Raw genomic sequence first — 14,152 nt, 5'->3', positions numbered from 1 at the left:
TCGTATCCTGTCATCATAAGATATATTGTAGTTTGTCATCATTAGATAGCTTGTATCATGTCATCAGTCCATATATTGAAGTTTGTCATCATTATATATATTGTATCATTTCATCAGTCCATATATTGAAGTTTGTCATCATTATATATCGGGTATCTTGTCATCAGTCCATATATTTTTGTTTGCTAACATTAAATATCTTGTTTCATGTCATCAGTCCATATATTGTAGTTTGTCATCATTCGATATATTGTTTCATGTCTTCATTAGATATATTGTGGTTTGTCATCATTAGATACCTTGTATCATGTCATCAATCGATAAATCGAAGTTTGTCATCATTGTATATCTTGTTTAATGTCATCAGTCCATATATTGTAGTCTGTCATCATTTGATATCTTGTATCATGTCATAAGACGATATATTGTAGTTTTTCATCTTAAGATGCATGTATCTTGTATCCTGTCATCGTAAGATATCTTGTATCATGTCATCATTAGATATATTGTTGTTTGCCACCATTAGATAGCTTGTATAATGTCACCAGTCGATATTTGCTCTATTTTATTCCAAATTATGAAGTTGACATCATCTTGCATCGCAGTTTATTTCTGTGCAGTATATTATTCGTACACAGAATCAGTGTCACGCCGAAAATATAATAAAATGGTCATTCCAAATGCACCCGATATACACGGTAAGGTATCATCAAAGGGTACTCGAAGAAAGCATGAACTCAATATTTACAAGAGAAATAAATGTTTACAGAGTTGTATTTCATTATGATATATTTATTATATATGTAGTTTAACTGCTTTAAAGACAGGTCCTCCTAAAATACAATACACAAAAGCATATATACACCTACGTACACCTTCAAGGGCCTCACTCTATTCATACCTTACCGGGTCCTATTCAGGTCTTACAAAGGAGGCCATTTGAATGACTACATCGCTAATTTCTGTTAACAAGGACATATGTAGAAGGACACACAATATATATACTAAACATTATAGCCAATATCACTAGGTAATGATGTGATTGTGTTCTTATTGATGTTATTGTCTGCTATCTGGTTTAATGTTGTTCAAACCAAAGTCCAACCACTTTCATCTACACAAATACAAACAAAGACATTACTAACCACGAATAGTGCGAGTTTGAGTGCAATTCAACTTTAGTTAAATGCATGAATTGAAAAAGAAAGTTGTAGAGTAAATAATAATATTTTTTCATATAATGATGTGGGAGGTTTTCGATAGATTAGAATAATAATACCACTTTTTCAACAAACCTGGGTTATATATCGATAATAAAAGTCACACATAAATAAAACAAAGCTTTATTCAGTAACTAAGCAGGAACAAATATTACAAGTAAATGACACACACACATAACACAGGTAGCATCATACTCGACCTTCACTCAAGCTACAATAAAGTTTATTTCTGTGCAGCATATTATTTGTACAATTTGTATTAAATTATCACTGTCTTAATAAAGTCATGAATTATGAAAAATTATGAAAGATATAACGATAGTGCACCATTTATGATTTTTGTAATGTGCACTATTATTTCTCGCAACAACGTTATCTAGAAGAAGTGGAGATAACTCTTCTCGTAGTAATATGATTTGTCTTTTGGTTTGAAATCAGCTGACCGGTCGCACGAGAATCGTTGTTTTCATAGTGTATCCATGACCTAATGACAGTTGTTTTCAGTAGGTAGATTCATATACAGACAAACATCACGAATTTAAATATAAGCAGATATTTCAAAACGCTTATTTTACCTACAATTGGTCAGTAAAATAACAAAACACCGTTAATGTCAACTTTATTTCAGCAACAAATATGGCAATTGGTGTCTATTGTGTCTTTTGTCTGGCAAAATAGCAACAGGTGTCCGAAATGTGATCGTTGTATGTTTGCACTGAAATGTATCGCCGAGTTTATGTTGGCTGTAACACTTTCTATTATGAGATGTATGTTCTGTTATAGTGTACACATTGCCAGGTTTGAGGTGGATGTACTCGCTGTCCTTCAACAAAACTTCCCCGATTTCATCGTATTCGCTTTTAACCCGAGAGATGTTATTAGCTTTGTAAATAACCTCTGTATTTTCATAAATGACTACGTTGACAGTATTGTCACCGATGGAGTAGTATGATCCAAATCCTCGTAAGCGTATACTGTCAGATACTGTAAACGACACCGACTCCTTTCCAGCAATCCAAGCTTCGTGTACAATTCCCTTAACACGCCATACTCTTTCTTTTATCCTATCAATTCTTCTCTCGTTATGATTAAGTTTGCTGCCTGATACCTTCTCCCGGTGATGTCGATAGTTGATTGTTTGAATGGCATCCTCAGCAGGAAGTACCTTGTGATGACAAACTTTCTTTTGAAAAAAGTCATCATCCATCACAGAAAACCGGACAGTGTAGAGGATATCTCCTAAGACCTTCCTTTTGTTATCAGATGAGGCCTACAATGAGGAAGCAACACGAATATAGACTACTTTAATGGAATAATGTTATAATATTTCATTTATGATTGATTGTTTTCTTTCTGTTGTAATTTTATTTGAATTAGTTTTAGGATTGCATCATGATGGTTACCACGATTGATGACGGAAGTGAGTGTGAAAATGCAGGACCTCGTGCCGTTTTAAATACTACAATAGCATTCGTTTTCCAGTGTGTTCCTTAATTAGACGTTCTGCTAAACAGAATATCCTGAACCACGAATACGCCTCGAGATAATTTAGCATGTGTGGTTTAAACTATAGTCGGAGAGTCCTGTAGCGCAGCATATCAAAGTGACATAGTAAATGAACAATCTTGTATTAAGCACATAAGTATCGGCGGTTGACGTAGGTGATGTGTTCATTCACAAACTAGATATGTTCGAAATTGGATGAAGATTAGAGTTACTCCTGATTTCGGGAAGGACTGGAGAAGTTTTGAGACGTCTACAATGAGTTGTGTAAATAAGGTAAACCAGTACAGAATAATACATTGTTGTAATAGTGTTAATTGTACTTGTTTGAACACGAGTTATAATACCTCATTTGACTTTGTTACTTTTAGTCCTTTGGAAGTTATTACCAGAACAATAATAGAGCTACATGGAAGAACTAGTCAGAAATGTCAGATCTGAAAATAAAGTGTAAGTATTCGGGAGATTATATGTAATGTGTGTGTGTGTGTGTGTGTGTGGGGGGGGGGGGGGGGGGGGGGGGTAAACTTGTGTTGATTTATCTTATTGTTACTGTTGTCTGGAGTCTAGAGACTGTCATATCAACATCCAGAGAGGCAGGAGATCTAAAGATAAGTAACAATGTGTGTAGAAAAGACAACAAGTGATCACCGAGAAAGGATCAGATGTGTTGTATGAAGTGCATTTCACTGTATCAAAGTCGAGTAAAAGGTAATATCCGCTATGACTGGTGAAAACAGTGGGGATATTGTACCAGACTGGAAATCAGTGATACGGCTGGAATTAAATTTAGGCAACAAGCAATTAACTTGATATGGGGCAGCATAAATCATAAACAGCCTGATCGCTTTATGTTTAATAGGCCTGCTCCGGAGTAAATTCTGAACAAGCTCGTGGTAAAACATGGTTTGATTATCTAAAATGGATACTTCCTAACTGACACTGATATGACAGGTAAAACTGAAACATTTAGAGAGGGAGAGTCTTTGCTAGGCATACATACGTTTTTTAATGTGTAGGTTTGACAGGAAAAATAGTCACATGCAATAGGGGTTGGTACTAACAAACTGCAGGTGTGGACTATGTGACATTTTGGATTGGAGGAGTACTTTGATGGAGAGTGGATTGGAGGAGTACTAGGATGGAGAGTGGATTGGAAGAGGATTCGGATAGGGAATGGATTGAGGGAGCACTTGGATAGGGATTGGATTAAAGCATATGTTTGGATTTGAGTGTAAGTCTACGACCTATATAGTAGAGATATTTGGTGAGACGTTTAGAGATAGATAACTGTAGTTAAGGTTGAGAACCCATATGAATTGTACATGTTTTTTGTGAACTTTTGCTGGGTTCTGTAATAAATGTTTAGTAAATTGGAACTGCACTTGTAAGTTTTATTCTTGACGGAATTAACAAATTAAGGAAGAAATGGTGTCAAAAGCGGAAGTTTAAACTCGTTACACATGTATGGGATAATATACTTCGACATTTATCAAAGATGTATTCGTATGTGTCTGTCGGTGTGTTTTATGAATTTGACTAATGTGTATCAGAAGAAACATTTATAAAACTTACATCTAGGTTTTGTCGTTTACATTCCGCCTCTGCCCACATTACGACGGCATTGTACACATCACTCTCGTCTGCTTGTAGGTCATCAGACTCGGTAATGCTGACCACACAGCTCGGACACAGGTCAGCAAATGATGAGGACTTCAGTATATTGTATGGGAAGTCAGAAATCAACTGAAGGCATTCCGTTTTAAGATTTTCCATCAGGAACTCGTGAGCTAGCTCCAGAAACAGACAGGCATTGTCTACGGACACAGTTTGGTTCAGAAACTCCTCACATTTGGAAACAAGAATGTCTACACAGTATTTCCTGGCAACACTTAAAACCGGTACTGTGTTCTTCTCTGTTAGGTCGATTTTGTCTGTATACAGATACCTAGGAACAAAAAAGATATAAAAACAACAAGCGTTAACTGCAACGGCCACTTTAACACAGATCGCACTAACTTTGTACACGGGGTTGTATCATATCTGATTTAAATGATTTTAAACCCCGAACGTTCAATTCAATAGGTACTTATATTAACAATGTATTTTTGGTTTTTGTCCCCGTAAAGTATGGATATAGACTGATAAAAAATCATCAATTAAATTATTTAACCAATACCATAATGATCTTGTCGACGTGAAAATGGTCTCAAATGTCGATTAAAAAAGTAAAAATGCAACTTAGTAATGATTTCGAAACATAGGATATTGTTGTTCTGGACATTATTACCGGACCAGAGGAAACAAAAACCACTCAAAACTCTGCAGGGTGTCAAAACTAGTCGCCAATAAGGATAACACACAATGGGATAGAACAGGTCTATGTGTTTTCCAATGCCGTATAGTGTTTAAGTTAATGATATAAATGGGTATGTATCTATTACAGTTTAAGAATGTTTATAGCAAATGACGAAGTGTAGTGTATTCGAGGTATGTGGTTTCAGAGGAAACCGTGAGAGGATGCTCAAATCCTCCATTTTTTTTAAGACAGAAATATTTTCCATTTTTATAAACATCCATAACCCGACCTTGGTTTTAATTAAGACTAAATGCCTGAGCAACATTTTGAATCTGAATGCACTTTATAAGAATGATAGCTGTTTAATTAAGAATACTTTTTTAACAATTGCTATTATCTCCAGGACCCTGACATAGCCTTATTAGCTTGTTGTATTGGGTATTTAATGAGTGATGGACATGAAACAATATCTCCCAATTCTCTCTCTCCCCTCTCCACCTTCCCCCTTTGTTGTCAATATGTCATTAACAGATATATGCACTTGCGTTCATCTGATGATAATCTGATGATGATGATGATGATGATGATGATGATGATGATGTGAAAATTTGAGGATGATCATAAATTGTTGATGCTAGTAATGAAGTAATGATGGTGATAAAAAATAGTCAGTGATAATGATGATGATTACATATTGTAGAGGATGCTGATCAATATGTTATTGATGAGGATTTGGGATGATGGTAAATGATTATGATGATGATCATACATTGTAGAAGTGATGATATGTTGTTGATGAGGATGTAAGATGAGGATGTATGATGATGTTTATCATACATTGATGATAGTGTATAACGAGGATGATGACAATGACAATATGTTGCTATCGATGAGGATGACGGTGATGTGATGACCATGGTGCAAGATGATGGTGTATGATGATATTCACATATTATTGATGATGATGATGATGATGATGATGATGATGATGATGATGATGATGGATGAAAGATGAAGGATGAGGATGATGATGGATGAAAGATGAAGGATGAGGATGATGACTAAGTGTTATTTTGAATGTGTGGATGTGAGTGTGAGAGAATGTGCTATTTTTTGTATATGAAAAATAAAAAAACACCAAAAATAAAATATTAATCCAATTATTAATAATCATCTAAGATAATGCTGATATGACCTGACATAAAACAGAATTTCTATTGTCGGAATAATATGCGCAGCATTTCTTTTGTTCAAATCAAATGGAACCATTATGTGGAAAATGGCGATATTTTGGGAACCAGTTAAAGCCCTTATGGAATATACACCCATTGCAACATCAAGTATCGAGTCACATTTCATTGATATTCTTTTGAATTTTTTGGAAATACCGATGTACACTCTCATTGTCATACACGATTTACAAATATGTACATACCTAAGAAAAATCTGGAAAGCGTCTTCAGAGATATCCGGAATGGTTACCTCCCCTTTCTCGGCCATCGGACCCTCAAACATGGCATAAAACACGGGACTTCGGCTGATGAGGACCAGTTTGTGAGCGGAAATTATTTTCTTGTCTTTGCCGACAAGAAATGTGACGTCAATAGCTATACCGGAAGTGAGGATATGGTCAAAACACTCTGACAGTGTTTTCCCAGTTTGCCAGTCCAATGAAGGTGGTGCAGCGGTCGCCATCATGACTGTGATACCTACATCAATGTTTAAATTTGTTATTTCTGTATTATTTTGTTTATTTGTCAAATGAAAGCTAGACAGGAAACATCAGTTATCACTAACAACGCCTTCTCGTATATAAAGTCACATCATGTATTACACAAATACTACTTTTAAATATAATGTGAATAAGAACAGCCAGTTAACGTATAAGATAAAAACAAGGTTATATTTAATACTACGCAATTTGCTCCCTTATGGGGCCTCACCCTTCAAACATAAGTGCACAGCAATATAACAATGCTATATTTAAAAGTATCCCTGGTGTGTTAAATTACAAACGGTAGCCTTGTTATATCACCAATAGCTTCGATAACACATTCCAATATAAAAGTCGGTTCATATATAAAAAGTGTACAGTTATTCATTCCTTATTTTAACGTCACCTATGCTTGTATATTGTTTACTGTCTTGGCTTCTCCCAGTTGTGCTCCATTTTACGTGACAGACAACGCCATATATCTTATTTTGAAATGTGTGGTCTTAATATATATTATGATCATTATTGATAATTAAAGAGATTATGTAAACCTGTACCATAACCATACATACCTTGTAAAATTTTCCCTTTCCAAAGATAACAGCAGTGTCTTTCCAAGTTAAATAATAGGGTATTTCCAAATGTGCCGGAAATAGACCGTAAGGGTCCCATTAGAGAGTACATGAAGATAGCATGAACGTTATTTATAGAAGAGTTGTTCTTCACGTTCATTCCTAACGGAAAAAAGATATATGACTTTGGAATTAATAATAATACCAGCGAATGTTGTGTGTTGTAATAGTTTAAACAAACTTCTTCCTTCTCGTGTCAGTATGAAGTCAGAGGTTAGTCAATCCTAAATAGTTTAAAAATTAGATTATGTTGGAGGGTTTACAACATACAAAATATATAGATATAATGGTCAATATATAATGGTCAATATCACAAGCTGATCATGTGTGTTTAAATGGGAGACGTGACAACATACCAAATCTATAGATATATCTGCCGATAACACAAGGTAGCCATGTGTGTTTATGGGGAGATGTGACCAAATATATAGATGTAAGGGTCTAAGAATTTTGTGAGAATTTATCATATTGGTTTTTTTTTAATCCTAGTTTAAAAAATTTGCTAATATGCCCTCTACTTGTGGACACAGAAGCGACCTGCTGGCTTTATTGTTGAGCGTTGGCCTAAGTGAGGAAGGCAATGGGTCCTGTCCCCTTGCCGGATTATACCAAAATCCTTTAAAAGGGTAGTTCGTTTTCTGTGCTAAATGTTCAGCATTTAGGGTAATGGCAACATTTGATTCACCCGTTGTCAGTATAATATTACCGGGCGGAATAGTGTGCTGAGTGCCTTCGGCATTGCATTTTAGCACTATAAAGTCGGCATCTGTTCCGCGCTATCACAAGAAGGAAAATACACAAACATACACTGTCTCCAGCACACATACACAGATGCACCCAAGCATAACACACATGGAGGTACGTCCTTGAATACCAAAGATATCAATAGAACGTTAAACAAAATAAAACCAAACTAAACCAATCATTTGATTAAGTCAAGAAGACTATGACGACAATACAGCAATATTGACACTTAACATATTAAGTAACACTATTTAATTATTTGCGTATGGTGCTAGGTTCAGTAGAGGTATATATCGTGTTATAATTACCGTAACTGCTAGTTATACACGAGGCCGTATCTATATTTTGATGATTATAAGATATTCCCCTTTGGTTACGTTATGTTTTAATACAGCACTACAAACAAACAAATATTTCGAGTGATTGCGTTCCTCTCAGTGTAACAAAATGAGTTCTACAAATGTAAGCTAATTGATATTCACATCATATTGTTAGACAATAATAACTTCCGTGTATATTTTATTGTTTATCTACAAACGTGTACTAAAGTACACTTTTATTGTCGACATCGGACAATGACAACTAATGACTGAACAAGTGTACCGGTGTCGCTATCGGCAGTTATATAGGACAGAAGCATAGATAAACGTGTAACTTTAAGGTTTAATAGAATAAAAAAGTCTAACGCGGTTCCGAAACGAAGCAAAATTGGTCCATTTTTGGACCACACAAAGTGTAAAGCGCAACATAAACGAAATATATGAATACTTTAAATGTATGTGTGCGGCTGCCTTGGGCCATCGTAGTTTTTGGCTCAATTGATATTGAAGAAACGCAATAATATATCAAATAAACATTTCTAGTCAAGTAACAGACATAATTTACAATATCACAGCATTTTTTTTTCATGCATATATATACCCTTATGGTACCTCCACGTCAGACGTAACGTCACACTGGTAAACAATATCATATGTCACATTGTTTACGATAAGTAATAAACGGTTACCTATAAAACTTGTTATAATACCCTTAGCTTCTTAGATATACTTAAATTATGTTGATGTTTATGTCAGTGTTCATCTTACAATCTATTATGTTACCTTTATCATTGAGCGGAAACCGTTTATCTTTTAGGATAATTGTTTTAACCCGTTTTCGCTTCCTTTAATTGTACAACCTAGTCGCTAACTATCCTTTACTTACAATATAATGATGCCATTCATTCATGTTATGTGAAAATATATTGATAACATGCTTTGCATTCCGTATTTAATTGTCCTTCCTTAGAAATAGAAATAATGTCCTTTCAAACTGAAAGTATAGTATAAAGTATTACCAATACATCTCGCTATATACAGAAGGGGCCCATTACAGGGTACTATAAGATAGCATAAAATATATACTGACAATCAAGAAGACTTGAGGGAATTTATTCGCCCTAACAATTTATATAATGCATCATTTTATCGCTTTTCAGTGATACGTTTATAATTCGACATGAGCAGGAATGGTAAAATAACCCAAATAAAAATGAAAAAATTATTGTTCGGTTTTATAGTGGATATTGATCCAAATACAAATTTAAATCAATAAGCCAATAAACCACGAAACATTCATTTCGAGGAACCAGACACCAACTGAAGTATATTGAACCGGATAAAACAGGTAAGTAAGGACCGACAATGATGAAGGATAATGTCACAAATAATTTGTTAAAACATGTGTTCACTGATATTTGACTGTTTTAATCCAGGGTACGACGATAAAATGTTTGTCAACAGCGGAAAAGGCGTCACCTATTACTTCATGATAATACAAATTGTCATTGATGTCGTTGGGATTCATGCAAAGGAAATATAGGTCATCTCAAAATTATCAGAGACACAATATTTTACTTTGATGCGGTCCGATTGTCCATTTAATGAAGAAATTATTTTTAACCCGCTGTTGCATGTTTGAACCAATCGCATACACTGTTTTCTGCATAATGTGTAACCAGGTAAGTGAATGTATCTACTTTAATGAACATACATAAAATTAGAGCCTGGCCATTTTACTAAACACGAACAGGATCATCAAGAGTACAATTTATGTTATAAAGAGCGAGTGCTCTCGTCAGAACAACGATGTTTGTTGCATTACACACAAGACATAGGTTTGATGCCCGATAGTTTCTCGAGATAAAAGCAATGTTTAGATAAATATTATCTTAGCACGATATAGTCCAGATAAGTATGTGTTATGGGCTTATTCCGTGAAGGCCTTATATCGAGTAGGAGTATGTATGAGTTAAGAATTCGTCAGTTTAACATATAAAAAACCTAGTGTTTTTTCTTACTAAGACAGCAATTTCGTTATTTTCTGGCAATACAAATATATGGTTATTTAATAGTTTGGAGCATATCCTGAGAATTCTAAATATACTGATTGCATGCGAAGGGGAACGAATGGTTTCGCCTCTCACAGCCGACATGTGATGTTTTAATATGACACCTAATTTATCAAATATATTATCAGGGCAGGTGATAAAACCCTTTCACGGTCCTTTAGTATTATTTTCGTGGCCGCGGTGGCCAAGTGGTTAAGGCGTCTGACATTCTGGCACTAGTCTGCTACCACTAGATCTCCATTACTCGCTCGCGGATTCGAGGCCTGCGTGGAGCAGTCGCCAGGGACTTACTGTAGGTCGGTGGTTTCTCTCCGGGAACTCTGGCTTTCCTCCACCACCAAAACCTGGCACGTCCTTAAATGACCATAGCTGTTAATAGGACGTAAAACACAAACGAACCAAATAAATTTTACTTTCGGATATTGAAAAGAGTTTTGTATCATTTATTACATTGATCGCATATTCATTGATCCTCCTGGACTTCATGTCAACGTCACAAAAGACTCTCCTTGATCCTTATTTGAAACATTGGAAGTTTTCTATCGCGAAACGTTCCTACTAGCCAGTACTTACGTACCTAGTTTGTCACGTGATCGTCACAAGACTTCCTTGATAAATATCACCAGTCGACCCTCGTTGAGAACAACTTTGCGAGATATAAAGCTTCCATTGTTAAAAAGAAACCATTGCTATCTTTTAGGGTTTACAAACCAAGATATTCATTACTTAGATGCCTGCCTGAGAGTCAAGTGGTAAATTAATTGCTGTTTCAGTTATCTCTCAATTATAGGCTGTCTTGTTACCCAGGGCAGGGAGATATAAATTGTACAGCTGTCACGGCACCTGGCTTGGTGGCCGTTTATATATGTCAGTTAAGCCTAATTGATGACCTCTACGGACAAAGGAAGGCACAACTTTATTTCACGGCTATTTGCATCTGGTTATTGTTTAGTTAATTAATTGTCATGTAAAGATATATTGAGAGTATCCTGTATGTAACAAGACAGTTCCATTGTAAGCCTCTGAGCTAGGTACACGTCTACGCTTACCTTCAAGTCTAATACAAAATAGTACCACACGATTGGAGTTTATTGTTTGTACTACTGTATCCGGGAATCTGAGGGTAACACAGGGGTTACATACATTGTAAAATTTGCCCTTTCCTAAGATAACAGCAGTGTCCTTCCCAACCGAAAGTCAAATAAAAGGGTATTTCCAAATGTACTTGTTATAGACCATAAGGGGCCCATTAGAGGGTACAAGAAGATAGCATAAACGTATAGAAGCAATGATTTACACGTTTATACCTAACAGAAAAAAATATGAATATAATTTTAATAGTAAACCGCCTTATCAATTGAAGTAATGGTGAATCGATAACGTGTTTCAAAACGTAAACACTAAAACAAGTAGGCATAATCCACAATGTATTTAAAAGTCTAGTTTAGTAATGAAGAAAGACCTAACTTTGTGAGTGGTTACTGTACCTTATGCCCGGGTTGTCAATTTAAGATTTATAATTAGTAATAAAATAAATACAATGAAAATACATTTGTTCTGAAACATAAAGAAAACACAAAGAGTGGTGCTTGCGTTACAATACCCTTCAGTATGAATCGTTGTGTCATGTGGTGTCAAGATATTGTTATACCAATAATATTTAAAAACAAAAAGTTTATCCTTACTTTCTGGCAGTGTGGCTTACGTGCGAGAGTTGTCTCTTGTAATAATTTAAACAAACGTGATCATGTAAGTATAGAGCCTGAGGTCAGCATGAAGTATTTTCAAGATAATCTTATGTGGGAAGTTGGACAGCATACCAAATATATAGATATAACAGCCAATAGCACAAAAAGATCATGTGTGTTAATGTTGGAGATGTGAAAACATAGCAAATAAATAGAAACACGGATCTAAATTTTGAAGTTTTGCAAATTGATTGTTTTTTAACCATAGTCGTGTTGAATTCGCAAATTCATCTGTTACCCAGTGCATGTTTCGTAAGAGGCGAATAATGCAGGAACCCCCTGCAGAATTTGCGTATCGTCTCTCTACTTGGGGACACAAAAGCGACCTTCTGGCTTTAATGTTGAGCGTTCGCCCAGGTGAGAAAGGCAATGAGTCCTGTCTCCAGGCCAGGATATACCAACATCCTTTAAATGCTAATTTGTATTCACTGCAGTGCTTAACAATTGGTTCACCCGTTATCAGTATATTGTGACCGGGCGGAATGGTGTGCTGAGTGCCTTCGGCATGGTATTTTAGTGAGATAGCACTATAAAGTCGGCATCAGATCCACACTATCACAAGGAGGTAAATGTACAAACAATCCCTGTCTCAAGCACACATACACATATGTACCCATTACTAGCACAAATGGATGCCCGTCCTTAAAAGAACTAAAAGAGCTATTGATAAGACGTTCAACATTATTGAGGCAAGAAGAATATGACGACATTTCAACAAAAGTAACCCTTTACATATTAAGTAACACTATTCATATATTTCCGCATGATGCAAGGTTCAGAAGAATATATATCGTGTTATAATACCCGTAGCTGCTAGTTATACACAAGGCCGTATCTATATTTTGATGATAATAAGATATTCCCTCGTCGGGTACCTCATATTTTATACAGCACTACAAACAAACAAACATTACGAGAGATCGTGTTCCTCTCCGTGTAACACAATGAGTACAAAAATAAGCGATATTCACATCATATTGTTGGACAATAAACACATAAACTATCGTTAGAAATGATGACTTCCGTGGATATTTTATTGTTTAGCTACCATAGTGTACCACAGCACACTTTTAGAGTCGACATCGGCCACTGATAACTAATGCCTGTAAAAGTGTACTGATGTCTCTATCGGCAGTTAAATAGTATAGAAACACAAATTAACGTTAAGGTTTAATAAAAAATATATATATCTAACGCGGTACAGAAATGAAGCAGAACTGGTCCATTTTTTCACCACACAAAATGTAAGACGGAACATAAACGAAGTATACGAATGCTTTAAATGTATGTGTACTTCTGCCTTGGGCCATTGTAGTTTTTTGCTCATTGGACTTTGAAGTAACACAATCGTTTATCAAATAAACATTTCTAGCCAAGATCTCAACTTTCTAGTCAAGTAACAAAACATAATTTACAATATCACAGCTGAAATATTTTCATGAATTTTGCCCCTTATGGTACCTCCACGTCAGCCGTAACTACACATAGGTAAACAATAGCATTTCTCACATTTTTGACGATAAATTACAAACGGTTATCTATACAAACTGTTATAGTACCCTTAGCTTCTATGATACACTGAAACTATGTTGATTTGAATATCAGTGTTCAGATTACAATCTATTATTATACCATTACTATTGAGTGGAAACCGTTTATGTTTTACTGTAACTGTTTTACCAAATTTCGCTTCCTTTGAGTAGCTAGTCGTTATTTATCCTTAACAGAACATTTTACCTACAATATATTTATGTCATTCATGTATTTTATGTGAAATATATCGATAACATGATTTACATACCTTATATAATTGTCCGTCTTTTAGAGAATAGAAACAATGATCTTCCAAACTGAACGGAATGTAAAGGGTATTCCTAATACACCCCGATATATATGTAGG

General features: G+C 35.3%; 2 protein-coding genes across 2 annotated transcripts in view; both read right to left on the bottom strand.

Moving 5' to 3' along the window:
* The window catches only part of LOC110459005 (BTB/POZ domain-containing protein 6-like), a 61,566-nt gene that overhangs the window by 13,999 nt on the left and 33,415 nt on the right, over window positions 1–14,152 (bottom strand). The gene's annotated exons all lie outside the window — the stretch shown is intronic.
* On the bottom strand, window positions 1,827–7,367 carry LOC110459020 (BTB/POZ domain-containing protein 1-like). The gene is made up of 4 exons (XM_021511044.1): window positions 7,309–7,367; window positions 6,458–6,731; window positions 4,299–4,671; window positions 1,827–2,490 (listed from the first exon to the last, which is right to left on the bottom strand). The coding sequence occupies exons 2-4, from the start codon at window positions 6,718–6,720 to the stop codon at window positions 1,840–1,842; spliced, it is 1,287 nt and encodes a 428-aa protein (XP_021366719.1). The 5' UTR covers window positions 6,721–6,731; window positions 7,309–7,367; the 3' UTR covers window positions 1,827–1,839.

This window comes from Mizuhopecten yessoensis, unplaced genomic scaffold (assembly GCF_002113885.1).
Source record: "Mizuhopecten yessoensis strain PY_sf001 unplaced genomic scaffold, ASM211388v2 scaffold1311, whole genome shotgun sequence".
NCBI lineage: Eukaryota > Metazoa > Mollusca > Bivalvia > Pectinida > Pectinidae > Mizuhopecten > Mizuhopecten yessoensis.
Note: the sequence above shows the minus strand (reverse complement) of the source record. Positions and strands in the feature narration are given on the sequence as shown.